The sequence below is a fragment of the Mytilus galloprovincialis genome, chromosome 10 (assembly GCF_965363235.1).
Source record: "Mytilus galloprovincialis chromosome 10, xbMytGall1.hap1.1, whole genome shotgun sequence".
NCBI lineage: Eukaryota > Metazoa > Mollusca > Bivalvia > Mytilida > Mytilidae > Mytilus > Mytilus galloprovincialis.
The window spans coordinates 46,013,331-46,032,495 of record NC_134847.1 but is presented as its reverse complement, the minus strand read 5'-3'; the positions used below and the strand labels follow the sequence as shown (position 1 = coordinate 46,032,495).

Genomic DNA, 19,165 nt, shown 5'->3' with positions numbered 1-19,165 from the left:
TTTGTGGTGGGAGTTTGATGATTTCTAATTGACATATGCCCACATATCTTTATTGGTAATTTAATACAACAAAAATGTCTTTGAATGAAATTGGATACCATGTATTTATCATGCTTTTCTAAAACATATGGTCAAAGTGATTAAAGACCCCTCCCCCAAAATTATTGGAAACTATCTTTCTGCATTGACAATAATATTTTTGTGTAAATTAGATACACCAACTTGGACTAACAACATTAAGGTGTATGGTATACATACTGAGAGAAATATGTCTTTTGATTTATTGTGTTGTTAACTTTGCAAGAAACCCATTTATTGTATAGCAATATAATATTTCCCACAGAACGTAACCAAAAGTTAGCGTGCAATAAATTCTAATATTGCACTAGTGCAATAAATCTTCAAAATTCATGACGTCATCAACGTTTAAATCTTAGTTTAAACCAATTTTTACTTTCAAATATTATATTGCTATACAATAAAAGGGTTATTGCATGAATATTGGGGAATATTGTCCCTCGTAGAACATATATTGCCTCGCAAACTCGTGCAATATAAAATTCTACTCGGGACAATATTCCCCAATATTCATGCAATAACCCTACAATATTAATAATTGTTGTCCTATTACTTAGTAGGTATTATAATGAGTGAAAAATTCACATGACAAAAAAAAAACACACATTTTTTAAAGTAGTCGTAGTCTCAGTCCTATAAAATGAGGACAAGGACAAAGAACATCATATTCACTTGCCTAGGATTATGATCCTGTGGTTGGGAGGGGACTAGATTGTAATATATTAATCCTTGCCTATCGAAGATGAAAGAAAATATGACAGATACTCAGTACTATAAGCCTTCTGTATAGTATGTCTGAAGCCTCCAGGTCTTATAAATATAAAGTTTTATAAAAAATTATACTGTATACCTCCATACTGTATTCCCTTTGTACTGCATTCTGTGGTTTTGGTTACAGGCAGGCAAAACTAATCATAAGAATCCTACTGCATTATCATGAAAAGTGATATATGAGCCATGTTTAAGAATTTAAGAGGTACAAATATCATTTACTACATGAGGGACCTGATGGGTTATTTTTGTTCTTCGTGATCGGCACATTTTTGCTATCGTGATCCGTTTTTCTACAGATTTTTTTTTATATATATTTTCGTGATCTGTGATCATGGAAATTTATTTTCTGTGAATCATGATTGACAAAAAAATCAACCTGTGAATCGTGATGAGGCCCCCCATCAGGCCCATTCTACATGAAAACAATAGCATATATTCCTAAGACATGTAAGATGTTTTTGTGTAAGCTAATATGATTTTGTATGGCAAAAATATGAAAAAGTATCAACTGTACTTTTATGAAATACATGTATATAACGGAAAAATTAGCTACAAATGTTTCTAAGTTTGACAGTATAATCTCAATATTTCACCAAATTATTGTCTCTGATGACTTTGATCGAGTCAGTGACTTCTTTTTTTCTTCTGGTGGATTGACTGTGTCAATGTCAGTTTCAAGCACATTTTGACTAGGATCAACTTTTGTGCTGATTCTGACATCCATTTTATCTGTGGTATATTTTCCAGAATGATTCTCATTTGTAAACGCTTCTGGAACATTGTTATGAGTTTCATCTTTAAACTGATTTATGTTACAATGTTTATTTCTCTCAAGATCAGAGCTATCAACAGTGTCATTTATTGCACTTGTATCTGTACACCCGCCGAGCACATCTGAACACCCTTTACCTGATGTTCTGAATATAAATGGTTCAGTTTTCTCACTTTGTTCAATCTGATCATTCTGTGGAAGACTTGATCTTACTCCAAAATTATCCTCGCTATCCACAGAGACACTATATTTTTTCTGTAGTTCACATGTACCCTCACTGTCTTCCCCTTTTTCATTGGCTTGTCTATTTATATCATTGCTATCTGGTTCCCTGTTGAAGTCACTTGCTATGACATCAGCTGGTACTGCATAATCTGAGTATAGTACAGGTGGCTCATTATTATCTCTCTCAATTTGTACAGGATTACTGTTCATTGCAACATACATATCTTCCTCTGATTTATACAATGAATCAAAAAACATTTTCCGTTTTGGTTTAGGGGCCACAGGGGGAGGAATTTCTGAGTATATCCTCTCTTTTGACGTAGACTTTGTAAGTTTAAACTTTCTCGGGCTGTAAACTTTTGCTGCAGACGGGGGCTTCCATTCTCCTTCATCTGGTAAATCAGGATCGTCATCAAGGCATCCAATTTCAGCATATCCTGGAGGTGATGGTAAAGTCTCATTTATAAAAGAATCTTCTCCGGACTGATACACTGGAGGAGGAGGAGGCAAGGTTGCATTTAACTGTGAATCATCACTGGACTGATCCATTGGAGGTGGTGGGGGTGGTAAGTCAGTTGAGTCCATGTCCACAGATTTATAGTGGACATCATCTGAACTAAAGTTCTCGGTTTCAAAATAATCTCCACATAGTTTTGGGGGCGGAGGTATTGGAGGTGGGGAGTTTTGACTAGGAATAGATATCTCTGACTTCTTTACAACTGGTATCTTATTTTGTTTCACAATTTGGGCATACACAGGAAAGACGTCACTCTGACTGCTAAGACTCGATGATGATGAGAAATGGTCAGACGACGTCTCTGTATCTTTCCTTTCTCCTCCGCTAGCCCATGAGTATGGTGTCACATAATAAGGCTCAACAATCCTGAAAATGAAAAAGTTAACATTCTTTTATACATGTAGTTAAAATCATAAATACTGCTGTATGAATATTCTTCCTAATTTTTCTTAGTAAAATTGGTTTCCATTATTGGTGCATATAGTACACAATAAGTTATAATTTTTTTGTATATGAATTATCTGCTCAATTTATGGGCAAATTTGTTCTCATCTTAATTTTGTTGTTGCTTTGACTACAAAAATTATTGCCAACAAGAATGTGTCCAAAGTACACGGATGCCCCACTCCCACTATCATTTTCCATGTTCAATGGACCGTGAAATTGGATAAAAAATATAATTAGGCATTAAAATTAGAAAGATAATATCATAGGGAACATTTGTACTAAGTTTCAAGTTGATTGGACTTCAACTTCATCAAAAACTACCTTGACCAAAAACTTTAACCTGAAACATGCACTTTCATTTTCTATGTTCAGTGGACCGTGAAATTGGGGTCAAAAGTTTAATTTGGCTTTAAAATTAGAAAGATCATATCATAAGGAACATGTGTACTAAGTTTCAAGTTGATTGGACTTCAACTTCATCAAAAACTACCTTGACCAAAAACTTTAACCTGAAGCGGGACAGACGGACGAACGAACGAACAGACGGACGGACGAATGAACGGACGCACAGACCAGAAAACATAATGCCCCTCTACTATCGTAGGTGGGGCATAAAAACATGCTTAAAAGTCTAATAAACAAAAATGTGTTCCAAGTATACGGATGCCCTATCCGCACTATCATTTTCAATGTTCAGTGGACCGTGAAAATGGGATAAAATCTCTAATTTGGCATTAAAAATTAAAATAAAGATCATATCATAGGGAACATGTATACTAAGTTTCAAGTTTATTGGACTTCAACTTCATCAAAAAATACATCAACCAATAACTTTAACCTGAAGCAGGACAGACGGACGAACGAATGAACACACAGACCAGCAAACATTATGCCCATAAATGGGGCATAAAAACCAAATGTTGTTTAAGTTCAATTATTATTGAATGAATGGACAATAAACCATGCCCCAAAGCAACATGATTTTCTCCGACATACATAAATTTCACTAACATAAACTTTAAGTATCATGTGATTCTGTATGTGACTATGGTATTTTGTTTCGTGTCAGTTATGACTGAGATGTGAGTTCATTGGCAGGTGTTTTAGACTCCAATCTTAATTGATGACTAGGAAAGCCAGTTTTTGTGCTAAAATTCAGTGGTTCTTTGTGGGAACTCCTGCTTCCTCAACAATAAAGCCAAAAGTGCTGAAAGTTGCGTTAACAATCAACCAATCAATTCTTTTCAGTTTAGCACATAAGTATTTTAACAATCACTACTATATTATGGGTTTTTTTCAATGTCCGACTACCTGAGGTAGCAACAAATCAAAAGGGATATAGTACTAGAGAATGTAAGGTCAATTCGCTCACCCTTTCTGATTTTAAAAGTCAGCAACAGTTTTATACATAAAAACATTTATATATTTGGGTATTTTGTTGTTTAGTTTCACATTTGTTTAAGGCAGCCAACGTTCTTGCAAAAACCAAAATGCCATTAATCTACAGCCTTGACAAAATGCCATTAATCTACAGCCTTGACAAAATGCCATTAATCTACAGCCTTGACAAAAATGTAATTTATTACACAAAATGCATAATGTCTTATAAAATTGAAATAAGGAGGAATAAAAAATTTCAGTAAAATGTGTAATTTGGCTACAGTTCTTCACACATTTCATTTAACAAAAAACAATATGAAAAATCACCGTTTTAGGTAAAATTTGTCAATTTTGACATGTTTATGACAACACAGTGACATATGTCTGAACTTATAACCAGACCACATTATCCTACTCATTTATCAATCAAATTTACAAAATTTTGAAATGACAAAGCATTTCAACTTTTTTTGCAATTATATGGACCAAATCATACATCTTTTTAAATTAAGTCCTTTAAAATGAAGAATTTAAGTGTAAAACCATGGCTCTTATTAAATACAGTCCTTTAAAACAAAAACCACCAACAAAAAAAATCCATCTAAGTTAAATAGTCCATGTATTTTCTGACTATTCAATACAATGTAGTTGCAGTAGATTTTAGGCTAGCAGATATAATTGACATAAATACCTATGTGCGTTTTCCTTGTTACTATCCTGATCAGAATCAATCCTGCTCTGTTTTACTGGTACCTGATATTGACTTAGAATCTAGAAAAAAATCAAAATAATTCATAAGAATCTAAAAAGAGTCAAATTATAATTTGTTACCAGTGATGATCTTTAGCCATTCAAATTGGACAGTGCACATGGAAATATCTAATGGTTTGTTATTCTGTGACATTAGGTCAAGACAAAAGTTAATAGTCTGTTATATGTGTGTATAATATCTCTGTTACTTTTATAAATACATAGATGCCTTTGGGGGAATAATACATGACATTGTACAGAAAAATTGCAATACACATTGAACATGTCGAACAATTCTTTTTTTGAATATTTTTACAGGAAATTGATACATGTACTGCAAAATTAACAGGCTATTATTTGAACTTGGAATTATTTTTAATTATGGAATTTGCTTGATTTCTTGTTATTGAAATTTTTAATAAATTCCATGTTTATTCTGTACTGAAATGTTCTGTGCTGCACACAACACTTTCTATTACAAAGAAAATAGTATATTTTTCAATAGAATGTACTGTGCCGCGCACAACACTATCTAACCAAAATACATTGTATAGAAAGTGTTATTAACCGCTCAAAAGATAATGATACCAAATAAACATGGAATTTGTTAAAAATTTTAAACACAAGAAATTATGCATATTCCATAATTGAAAATAATTCCAAGTTCAAATAATAGCCTGTTAAAAGAAAAACTGAAGTTCAGTGAACTTTGTGACCCACTAAAACTTTTTTATGGTTGGTTTATGTAAATATTTCATAGTGTTAAAACAAATTATATGAAGGCAAGATTGATAGATCAGTCCACAATAACCCGTAACTGTCCTAAATCCAGATATTCACCAACTTCTCTTTTGCACAGAATAATAGTAATAATTTATCTATATGGCTTTATGACCCTCCTCTTACAAGCTTGCAGATAAATTTTTCCTGCAAGTACTTGCTTAAACCTCAAGTTTATGAATATTATAATAATTAAATATACAACTTATCCTTTTTATTCTTTCATTATTATAAAAAAAAAAAGAATAAACAATCGTAAAATGTTGCTGACAAATCTTTATAAACAGTAATTTGTATTTTTCAAAGTAAATTCAATTGTGTTTACTCCAGTTCACTTCATTTCATAAAAAAGATTAAATGTATATAAACAAAATCATGTTACAATGCATGATTTGAATGACATATGCTGTTACCAGAAATGTTGTTTTTTAATCTTTATAACCCCCATAATATCATAGAAATATAGATAATTCAGACTAATATCTTACTTTACTATGAATAACAGAAATTGTTAGGTGTCAATGAGACAGCAACCCAAAGACAAATATAGCTTAAAACATCTCAAGGTAACAAACAGTCTTCAACATTAGCACTTTTTATCAAACTCAGGGACTAAATGGAGGATGTACAAAGTTATGACTCAATGACTACTGTAAATTCAGAAATAATTGTGATGTTTTTACTATTGCAAAAACTGCGACAGGGTTCAGCCGGAAACCCGGTTGAAATAGAACAAAAGAATCGAAGCTCTTTGTTAGAGAAGGCGATAAATTCTTACTGTAATGTTTACTATAGTGACAACATTTTTAAAAGTTAATAGAAACAAATAAAATGACAATTTTCTTCTCAATTACGAAGTGTTTTATTTTAAAAACACCATTTGCACAAGTTTTCAATTTATCTAGTATATAGTTACCGGTAAGCAGAACAATTAGATATCAAGTCGACGACATGGGTATCTTTCAAGTTGGATGTAGAAAATGCATATCCTCCGATTTATTTTTTTTAAATTACCACGGACAGAAAACATATCAATCTATTAGTTTAGGTATTTTCGTGTCTGCACTCTCATTATGTGACTCAAGAAAAAGTTCCAAAAATGGGTAACAATTGTATGGAAAAGAGAAAATCGAGTGCACCTTTTTATGTTAGGGCTAGTTTGAGTTCAGTATTTTGTCTTGAAATCGCACAAAGCAAGAATATTTCATACATCGTCTCGCTTCAGATTCTATCATTTTTATATATCAAAGCTACAGGTTGACTTTATAACATAAAAAAATCACAGTACTAAAAGATGAAATGTATGGGTCAAGTGAAATACCTATCTAATGAATCACAAAAACAGAGTAGGTGTGTTCGAATAGCTATTTTTTTACTGAAAGTACTTGACGACAGTCTTTCAAGTTGGATGATGAAAATGCATCTCTTCAAAAAATTATATTGTGTGTGATAACTAGGGTTTATAGTCTTCAACCACTAAAAAAATCTAGTCTGCCCTTCCACGAAATATTTAATTAGAATTTTTTTTAATGTTTATGAATTTTTGAAAATTCCACCTGACAACCGATCAGACAATAATTTCAAGTTGAATCAATGCAGACAAGATCATTAACTGATGCTCATTAGCTAGTTGATACATTTGTCTTTTAAAATACAACTGACATATAAGGATCATAATGATGCAATTTGGATAAATTTATCGGTTTCAATGAGCAAAATTGGCAGCACGTCATCCCCACAATGGCTTCCATTTCTACGATTGTGAAAATGAACTGGCGTAATGGGGAGATAATTTTGACGAAGTAGAATCCTGGTTATAATCGCAATAATCTAAACTGGCATATTGAAATTTTTTTAAAGTGATCAAACAGGTTTTTTCTCAATATCACAAAAATTTTATTGCATGACAAAATCTAAGAAAATTGTGGTTGGTGTGTGCTACCTTTCCATGAAATAATAATGCTTTACTGCTATAATTGTACTCTTGTAACTTGTTTTATAACACATATGACATCAGCTGATTGATGCATAAACAAAGGTCAACCTGATCGGTCAAAATATAGGAACATGTACCATGCTGGTTTAATACTGAATGGTTCATTACGGTACAAAATACATGTATAAAAGTACCTACCTACTAATAATAATATTACATTGTTTATATACTATTACATAATCTGTCAGATATAACAAAAAGAATAAATCCTTACCTATGGTGTAAATAAAACATAGACACAATATCAGATTATTGAAGTAAAACTTTGACCAAAACAAAGTCTTAATGTTATCTTACTATGACTCAGATAAGAAACTGTTCAATTATCAGGTTTTTTTAGTTTTAACAATATTTCATTTTATTTGATGTGTAAACATCCTAAACAGATATTATCATGATTATAGGGTTAAATTAGTTTTGGTATTGATTATTTTATCAGATTCAATATTACAAATGACCAGATGACCCTTGAATAAAATGTTAAGTTCCCCTTAGAAGTCAATGTAAGGTCAATAAAATTGAGAATGGAAAAGGGGAATGTGTCAAAGAGACAACAACCAGACCAAAGAGCAGATAACAGCCAAAGGCCACCAATGAGTCACCAATGCATTGAGATATCCTGCACCCTGAGGTGGGCCTCAGCTGGCCCCTAAATAAAAATGTGTACTCCACTACTGAAAGTACCTAAATTAATGATTTTACATTACAGAGCAAACTCGTAAACAAAATTAAAATGTTTACCCTACTTTTACTGACCATATAATATCAGCCCTATAATAAAATTCGAACTTTATTATTATTACTATAATTTAACTAATTCTGCCAATCACATTATCACAATAAGACTAAGCAGCTAGAGCCTATTACATCTTCACTAGCCAAGGGTTATGTGGAGAGGAGGGGTATGGATCGAAAACCATGGCTAGTGAAGTTGAGGCCATCAAGTTTAATCTCCCCAGAAGTTAACTATTTGCATTCAAAATTATCTGAGAAACTGCATGGACAAAAAAATATATTTTTAGTTTAAGCAAACAAAATAATAGTACTTCAGAACTGATAGCTCTTATTTTCTTTTTCTTTTTTAGAGGGTGGTTGGAACCTTTATCTTTTTTCTTCCTAAAAAAAATTATATTTTCTTTGAATTCCTAATCAGAAATATTTTAAAAGTTGTTACATTTTTGGAACCTAAGCTTACTGTGTGAATCATCAATTATTTTAACTTATCTAAGAGTTCTTATAATTTAGAGGAATATCAACCATATAGTAACACAGATATGTATAATGAAATTGTAAGTTCAGAACTTAATGGTGCAACTATTTGGCAATAAAGCAAGATTTATCAGTGAAATCATGCATATGTTTGGTATCAAGTATCAAAAGCAAAAATCAAAATGTGAGTTTAAATCATTGCAAAATTTATTTGATTTTATGCCATTAAAAAAAATCATTGAAATTGATTTCTAAATTTGCAGTAGTACCTGCATGTATGTACCAAAGGGTAGATAAAATTAATATCTATATAATTTTTTTCATTTTTTTAAAAATACCAATTAGATATTACGATCTTTAGTTCAATCAAAAACTTGTTACATAATCTTCAACAAGTCAAAGCTCCTTCTGAATAAAGTATTGATATAATTTACAATTCTATTGTTATTATATTCAGTGGCGTAGCCAGGGTTCAAATGATGTGGATGTTTCGCCGAGCGGAGCGAGTCGAAAAAATTTTTGGACCTTTTTATGCAGAAAATTATTTTTTATTTAAGCACATGTACTCCCCCAGAATCCGACACTAGTTAGATTTTTGTTTAAATTCAAAATACCAACCAATATATATATTTATATTTTCAACCAAATTTTATTGTTTCCTTGAAACTATCGTCATTCAATTCATAAATATTTGATGTAAAGTTTCCCACCCAATCCTATATTTGACATATCAAAAAACGGACCTCATTACAGCGGCACTTCTGTATAATTTAGGAACCTCGGAATATAGGAACTGAAGTGACTTCTCTTTCCAGGAATTTGAGTCTTCAACCTTGGGTTTTTGATTTTTGATTACTGAGCTGAACGTGTTGCAGGAGACATAAAAATACCGGGCGTCCGATCGTCCGGTCTTTTGAGCACTCTTATGTGTACAATTCTCGTCAGATTAAGTGAAAATCATATCATAAGCACTGTCTTTGACAATTTGGAAAATAAGTCGTGATCAAATATTTTTAACCAGTTATGACCCTTTGAAATATAAATTTTAATGGAAATCTAATTCCATTTGCTGTGAAGCTTTTATCTCTTAAGATATTGAAAATGAAAAAGAAAAAGAAAAAAGTGCTTTTTTAGTTATTCCCTTGATAGATAAAATATGACATGAAATGCGCATGCCGGGAAACATTGGATCTTTGTTCTTTACTAATTGAAAATAAAATTAGTATTTGAACCTAGAAAGAAACGGGAATTCATAAGCCTAAGAATTATCCCGATATGTTACAAGTTTATTTTTTTATCACGTCGTTTACAATGTCGCAAGAAACGATATCAGGATATGATGTTTTAGTTGTTAGTTGCTATAGTCAAATGAGAAGGCATCACTCCACTAGGTTCAATTTCAGATGAAAGCATGTCCACGGGTCTGCGTATCAGTCTTCTCTGCTTGCCTTAGGCAGCAGCCATTTGATTTTCTGGGAGGGGGCTATGGATTTTTTTGGAAAAAAAGTTTGTTTCCAGTTTTTAGAGAAAAAAAAATTTGTTTTTGATCCTCCCCCCCTTCCCCGAAAATCAAATGCAAATGGTTGCTGCCTTAGCCGATGACGCAGACTTTTTTTTAAGAACAAAAGTTAACTTGAAACACTATTCTGCGATTCAACTATCTTGTTTACTTCAACTAAATTATCCTTAATGAAAGACCAGGCATACTGCTTCGAAAATGACTGGACATTATCCTCATATCCTCCTTACATTTGGATACTTCCGAGTTAAACTGCTGCTATTTTTTTTATTTTTTTTTTTTTTTTTGTCAAAATGATGTGGATGCTTGAGCATCTGAGCATACATGCAAGCTACGCCACTGATATTATGTAAAGCACTAATCCACTAAAGTATTTATTTACAATAAAGCATTAATTTAACTTCTTCAAACTTTAAGTATAACACATTCTCTTTGCAAACTATCAGAGACTAATGAATAGACATAATACATTTTGTTCTTTCATATTCTGATTAGATAAATACTTTGGATTTATAATTTGAATATTCAATTAAAGTTACTTTTTTATGGCTGCTATGACGTCACATGACATATATATTCTACAAATCTCATATGTGTCAATGTTATGTAATCAGACCTCCACCCACATTATCAAATATAACGGATCAGTAGTGTAGATTTAAATCTACTTGTCATATTTTATATAAAGACAAAGATGTAACCATGACTTAATTAGAGTTTATTTAGAGTAGAGCATTATAGTCCATGCTTTAATACATGGAATGTTAAAGTAACCTTGAAAATCCAAGTGCAAGGTCGCAGATGATCATATGTTCTAACTTGAACCAAAATCAATATCTACATCTGACGTTTATTACTTCAGTGTACTGCCTTGTTTTGATTTGGCATTTAAGATGCACTAGGTTCTTATATTTTTACATTAAACATGACATTTACTCTGTGTGTGTGTAAGCTTCTCTTACATCATAGATGTGTAAACATTATATATTTATGTCATAATGATTACATCAAATTGTTTTGATTGTTACCATGGTAACATGATTTATACATGACTTTGTTAACTAGTTTTGTTGGGGGTGCTGTCTCAAAGAATTTTATCTCACTTTAATTTATTCATGAAGCCTTGGTAGCCACTCTGATATCTTTTGACTAAGACTGCTAGTTTTGCTGAAAAGGTGAGAGGTTATCTCCTGGTATCCCATGTTATCAAAGTTGGTCATTCACCTTGTTCAGTCAATTGACATTTTTGTATTACAAAAATTTACATGAATAAAATTTAACTCGCTTTAAGTTCATCAGTATAAAAAAAAAACCAGCCTAGATCTAAACTCATACTTTCAATAAATCTTTCACATATACTTTTCTTATTTTATCTGTCAAATCAGAGAACAGTTTAATAGTTATAAAAAATAATGAAACAGATATCATGTGACAACGTTATTCTCCATGATTTATTTTTATGTATCTAAATAGCACACAAAGCCTTGCGTTTAAAATTTAAAATTAAACTGTTTTGAGATTTGAAATATCAAATCACACTCAATGCAATTGTCATAATATAATCTGTCTAGAACTAATTGTATTAAGGTGTACATAACAGCTTCTCTATCTTCATGCTAAAATATAGTATTACTTAATCTATTTACTATAACTAGTATAGCCCCGGTCTTTAAACATTTCTTTTAGAAACACAGTAACCTTGGATTTAAATAATGAGTATTGTTTCATTTAAACATATAATATATGACTAAATGTTAAAATTTTGAACATAAGCCACCAACATTTTTGTTCTAAAAATCTGTTTAATCCTGATAACTAGTCCATCATAGTTCAGGGTTTTAAATTCACACTGTAAAAAAATAGATTTGACAGACAGAAAGGGTGATTTCTGTATAACCTTCAAACATTGTTTGTGGGGTTGATGTTGGTGAATGATTTATATAATATAACAACGTTTGTCTTTGTGTAAGGTTCTGATTTAAAAAAAAGATTCTCTTCTCAAGTTACCTTAAAAAAATACCTTTTGTAATGAATGAATGCACCTTTCAAATGATATAAAAATAACAACATTTTTTAACCAAATGTCATTCTATAATTGGGTGCTGTGACCTTGATCTTTGACCAAGTGATCCAAAAATAAACAAGAGGCTCTCAAGAGCCTGAATCGCTCACTTTAATTCTTTTGGTTAAATCTCTCATCAATGATTATTTTGGCTTTTCAATTTATTTAAATGATTTTTGGATCGTCCTATTTTCTTCAAAAGCCAAAAAAATTAATCATTTTCTCCTATGTTCTATTTTAGCCATAGGAGCTATGTTTCTTGACATACAAGGAAATAAAATATAAAATTTATACTAGATACTCTGAAACTCATTTAGCCTAAGTTTGGCTGAAATTGATACAGCAGTTTCAAAGGAGAAGATTTTTTAAAGTAAGTCAACATGATGAACAAATTGTGAAAAAAGTCTTTAAAGGGCAATAACTCCTTAAGGGGTCAATTGACAATTTTGGTCAAATTGACTTAATTGAAGATCTTACTTTGCTGAACATTATTGCTGTTTACAGTTTATTTCTATCTATAATTATATTCAAGATAATAAACAAAAACAGCAAAATTTCCTTAAAATTATCAATTCAGGGGCAGCAACTCAACAACAGGTTGTCTGAATCATCTGAAAATTTCAGGGCAGATAGATCTTGACCTGATAAACAATATTACCCCATGTCAGATTTGCTCTAAATGCTTTGGTTTTTGAGTTATAAGCCAAAAACTGCATTTGACCCCTATGTTCTATTTTTAGCAATGGCGACCATGTTTGTTGATAGATCATAACTTCGGATACAATTTACAAACTAGATACCCTAAGGAACATTCAGTTGAAGTTTGGAAGTATTTGGCCCAGTAGTTTCAGAGGAGAAGATTTTTGTAAAAGATTACTAAGATTTACGAAAAATGGTTAAAAATTGACTATAAAGGGCTATAACTCCTAAAGGGGTCAACTGACCATTTCCGTCATGTTGACTTATTTGTAAATCTTACTTTGCTGAACATTATTGCTGTTTACAGTTTATCTCTATCTATAATAATATTCAAGATAATAACCAAAAACAGCAAAATTTCTTTAAAATTACCAATTCAGGGGCAGTAACCCAACAACAGGTTGTCTGATTCATCTGAAAATTTCAGGGCAGATAGATCTTGACCTGATAAACAATATTATCTCATGTCAGATTTGCTCTAAATGCTTTGGTTTTTGAGTTATAAGCCAAAAACTGCATTTGACCCCTATGTTCTATTTTTAGCAATGGCGACCATGTTTGTTGATAGATCACAACTTCTGATACAATTTACAAACTAGATACCCTAAGGAACATTCAGTTAAAGTTTGGAAGTATTTGGCCCAGTAGTTTCAGAGGAGAAGATTTTTGTAAAAGATTACTAAGATTTACGAAAAATGGTTAAAAATTGACTATAAAGGGCAATAACTCCTAAAGTGGTCAACTGACCATTTCCGTCATATTGACTTATTTGTAAATCTTACTTTGCTGAACATTATTCCTGTTTAGAGTTTATCTCTATCTATAATAATATTCAAGATAATAACCAAAAACAGCAAAATTTCCTTAAAATTACCAATTCAGGGGCAGCAACCCAACAACAGGTTGTCTGATTCATCTGAAAATTTCAGGGCAGATAGATCTTGACCTGATTAACAATATTACCCCTGTCAGATTTGCTCTAAATGCTTTGGTTTTTGAGTTATAAGCCAAAAACTGCATTTGACCCCTATGTTCTATTTTTAGCAATGGCGACCATGTTTGTTGATAGATCATAACCGGATACAATTTACAAACTAGATACCCTAAGGAACATTCAATTAAAGTTTGGAAGTATTTGGCCCAGTAGTTTCAGAGGAGAAGATTTTTGTAAAAGATTACTAAGATTTACGAAAAATGGTTAAAAATTGACTATAAAGGGCAATAACTCCTAAAGGGGTCAACTGACCATTTCCGTCATGTTGACTTATTTGTAAATCTTACTTTGCTGAACATTATTCCTGTTTACAGTTTATCTCTATTTATAATAATATTCAAGATAATAACCAAAAACAGCAAAATTTCCTTACAAGAGGCTGTCACAACGACAGCAAACCGGATTTATTAACATTTATTTGTGTCCTGGCAATATCTTAAGAACCATTACTGATGAATGGTGAAAGTGAAAATCGTCAATATCAAATTTGACCTCCATTTTGTCATCAGTATCAACATATTAAAATTTGAAAAGCTTAGATTGAATGGTTCATGAGTAAATGCAACAACGTGAATGGAAACGCCATTTTACGATCTTTCAAGAACCATAACTCCTGAACGGTAAAAGTCAAAATCGTCATTATTGAACTTGACCTTTATTTTGTCATCAGTAACAACATATTAAAATTTCAAAAGCTTTGGTTGAATGGTTCATGAGAAAATGCACGGACAGGACGGGAAACACCATTTTTCAATCTTTCAAGAACCATAACTCCTGAACGGTAAAAGTCAAATTCGTCATTATTGAACTTGACCTCCATTCTGTCATTAGTAACAACATATTAAAATTTGGGAAGCTTTGGTAGAACAGTTCATGCGTAACTGCACGGACACGACTGGAAACTCCATTTTTCAATCTTTCAAGAACCATAACTCCTGAATGGTAAAAGTCAAAATGGCCATTATTGAACTTGACCTTCATATAGTTGTCAGTAATAACATATTAATATTTTAAAAGCTTTGGTTGAACGGTTCATGAGTTAATGCACGGACAACATTTGATTGCCGCCCGCCTGCCGTACATCCCCAAATCAATAACCAACATTTTTGTCACAAAAATCCGGTTAAAAATTACCAATTCAGGGGCAGCAACCCAACAACGGGTTGTCTGATTCATCTGAAAATTTCAGGGCAGATAGATCTTGACCTGATAAACAATATTATCTCATGTCAGATTTGCTCTAAATGCTTTGGTTTTTGAGTTATAAGCCAAAAACTGCATTTGACCCCTATGTTCTATTTTTAGCAATGGCGACCATGTTTGTTGATAGATCAAAACTTCGGATACAATTTATAAATAAGATACCCTAAGGAACATTCAGTTAAAGTTTGGAAGTATTTGGCCCAGTAGTTTCAGAGGAGAAGATTCTTGAAATAGTTTACGACGACAGACGATGACAGACGACGACAGACGACGGACGACGACGACGGACGCCAAGTGATGGCATAAGCTCACTTGTCCCTTCAATCTAAAAATGCATTATCCACCGCAGATTAATGGTGAAAAAACAAACCTTTTCCCTAAATTTCAGGCTTATTATGGGCAATGTGACCTTATCCTTTGACATACTGAATCACAAGAGTGCACACACTGAAATGTCTTGCATTCTTTACTAATCACTGATATTATGTTGATAGTCCTAAGTATAAAGCTTTATTACAACTATCCCATAAACTTAACATTAACCAAGAAAACTAAACATTAACCAATGAATCATGAAAATGAGGTCAAGGTCAGATGAACCGTGCCAGGTGGACATATACAGCTAACAATTCTTCTATACAACAAATATAGTTGACCTATTGCTTATAGTTAAAGAAAAAGATATCAAAACACAAAAATGTAACACTGAGCAATGAACCGTAAAAATTAGGTAAAGGTCAATTAAACCTGCACAACTGACATATAGATCATAAAATATTTCTATACACCAAATATAGTTGACTTATTGCATACAGTATAAGAAAAACAGACCAAAACACAAAAACTTAACCATAACCACTGAACCATTAAAATGAGGTCAAGATCAGATGACACCTGCCAGTTGGACATGTACACCTTACAGTCCTTCCATACACCAAATATACTAGACCTATTGCTTATAGTATCTGAGATATGGACTTGACCACCAAAACTTAACCTTGTTCACTGATCCATGAAATGAGGTCGCGGTCAAGTGAAAACTATCCGACAGGCATGAGAACCTCGTGAGGTACACACACACCAAATGAAGTTTATCCTATTACTTATAATAAGAGAGAATTTAACATTTCAAAAAATCTTTAATTTTTTTTTCAAGTAGTTACTGAACAAATGAAAAATGAGGTCAAGGACATTGGTCATGAGACTGATTGAAACTTCATTAAACAAGGCATCTATATACAAAGTATGAAGCATCCAGGTCTTCCACCTTCTAAATTATAAAGCTTTTAAGAAGTTAGCTAACACCGCCACTGTAGCCCCTGAACCCACCGGATCACTATCCAAAGGAATTATCCACCCAAATTTTGGACTATTAATGTGAACTGTGACCTTAACTTTTAACCACTATTATTGTTTTTTCCAAAAAGATGACATATAGAATCCAAAATTTTGCAAAACAATTGCTGTCTTCAAAATCATTTTGGAAATTCTTAAAACCATTGTCATTACCAAAAACTTACAAATCATAATGTTTATGTCTGGACCACATTCATCCTATCATAAGCTAAGTTTGACTATGTTGCAATTTTGTATAAAATATGTTTTATAAGTACATCAGTTTACAAAACTGTTAAAAACGCTAAAAAATAAGAAAAGTTCACTCCTTAAATAAAATAAATTCTGGGATAATTTGTATCTTATGCTTCAAATATAGTCCTCTACAGACATATTTTCTACACATAGCATTCCAAAGACCAATCTTGAGTTGTTTGTTAATAATAAAGTAAATGAGTTACACTGGTTGAAGGTCAACCGCTGTAAATTACATCAAGTAACAATCGGTCCTTACTGTGACATAAAAACAAAAGCACAATGACTAAGGTAGCGGTAAAGGAAAGTGCACAAATTCAAAAGGTCTATATATACCGGTAGACAGAAGATTGATATTATTGCACCTCTTCACCATAAAAAGTTTTTGTCAAACTTTGATTTTTTAACACTTTCAGAGACAACAAAACCAACTGAGCTACTTACAACTACTTGAGATATGCTTCAACATTTGACAACTCCATTACTCAATTAAGGTTATTAGAGAGAGAAAAAAAACATGTCTTCTTATTTTTACCGTGTGTTTGTAAACCTGACATACCGACTACAATCTATTAAATAATTCATGGTAATTAATCATATACCTTAAATAGGTCAAGGTTTGCTTTCCTATCCATTGATTAATGTAAATACAATGTAAAAAAAAGTATATAAATTATTCAGATGGAAGAATTTGATTTGATTTTTTGTGTTTTTAACACCACTTTTAGGCTATTTCAGTGTTTATTGTCAGAGAAAACAGGAGTCCCCGGAGAAAACCACCGACCTTCAATTGGAAAAATGACACTTCTCTAATCAATTAAGATTTGAGTCAAGTACACCCAATTACTTAGACCACTCGGCCACCAAGGCCCCTCAGATTGAAGAAAACTACACTTCCGTCAAAGAAGTACAGGATTTTGTACATTTACATGTTATTCTAATAAGTCAAAGGAAACAGTTATGACAAAATATTCCCTTAACTTCAAGTCCACCTATTACAAAAACTTTGTCATGCAGTGAAAATGCATGTATAGTCTTTGTGTCAAACTTCTCTTTATCTCAAGTAACAAAATTAAATAAAATCTGATGTGTCATTCAAATATTATTTTCATGCCAATTTTCAGCTTCATCAAAAACAGAAAAATTGAATCTTACAATGTACAAAACTTTGAAAAGACTAAATTTGATAGCTGCACCAAGAAGACATGATATTGTATGTCTTTTTCATATTGAAAAAATTTCAAAATCAAACGATATCTTTCTTTCACCAATTCCAATAATTATGTTAAGTTGTGTTTAAACAATAACAAATCAAGCATATACTTAAGTTATGGTACAACATGCAAAAATTTAACTTCAATTTGAGAGTTAAAGTTGCATAATTCTGGTATGTCAAACAAGAAAATTTGCAAAATCGAATCAACACTTAAATGGTTAAGTCAAATCAAACTTCCATGAATTATAGAGTGAAATGTAAAAAAAAACAAGAATGTGTCCCCAGTACACGAATGCCCCACTCGCACTATCATTTTCTATGTTCAGTGGACCGTGAAATTGGGGTAAACCCTGTAATTTGGCATTAAAATTAAAAAGATCATATCATAGGGAACTTGTATACTAAGTTTGAAGTCGATTGGACTTCAACTTCATCAAAAACTACCTTGACCAAAAACTTTAACCTGAAGGTGAACAGACGGACAAACAAACGGACGGATGAACGAACAAACAGACAGACCATTGATGGACTGACCAAAAGAAGGACAACAGTTTACCAAAATATGTTCCATGCATGACTGTCATATAAAAACTATTCTACTATTGATTGCCCTCCATTAGCTTTGTGTTTGTCCTATTTGTATAGGTTTACCAAGACTCTATAAACCCAAACTGCTCTTTATCACAATAAACGCAATTGAAACGAGATTTGCTAATGCTCATACATCTGCATACTTAATATTATTGATCTATCACTAATGGTTCTCCTTAAACTGTCCTAATCACAAAATAATTCATGTAAAATAAGCAAAGGTTTCAAAGTCAATAGACCATGACTTTGGAAGCAGGCCAAATAATCTCCATGGAAATAAGATGTGCCAATGCTTATAACTGCATATCGGTGTGAGCCATGGCTCCATGTTGAAGGCACATTTGGGTGGAATCAGAAAAAATG

General features: G+C 32.1%; 1 protein-coding gene across 1 annotated transcript in view; it reads right to left on the bottom strand.

The window, feature by feature from the left end:
• Positions 1–1,356: 1,356 nt before the first annotated feature.
• LOC143047648 (uncharacterized) overlaps positions 1,357–19,165 on the bottom strand; it is a 37,370-nt gene continuing 19,561 nt past the window's right edge. The window contains exons 8-9 of the mRNA XM_076220833.1: positions 4,885–4,964; positions 1,357–2,732 (exon numbers count right to left, since the gene is read on the bottom strand). Of these exons, the coding sequence (XP_076076948.1) occupies positions 1,442–2,732; positions 4,885–4,964 (1,371 nt within the window). The 3' untranslated portion in view covers positions 1,357–1,441. The remainder of the gene's footprint in view (positions 2,733–4,884; positions 4,965–19,165) is intronic.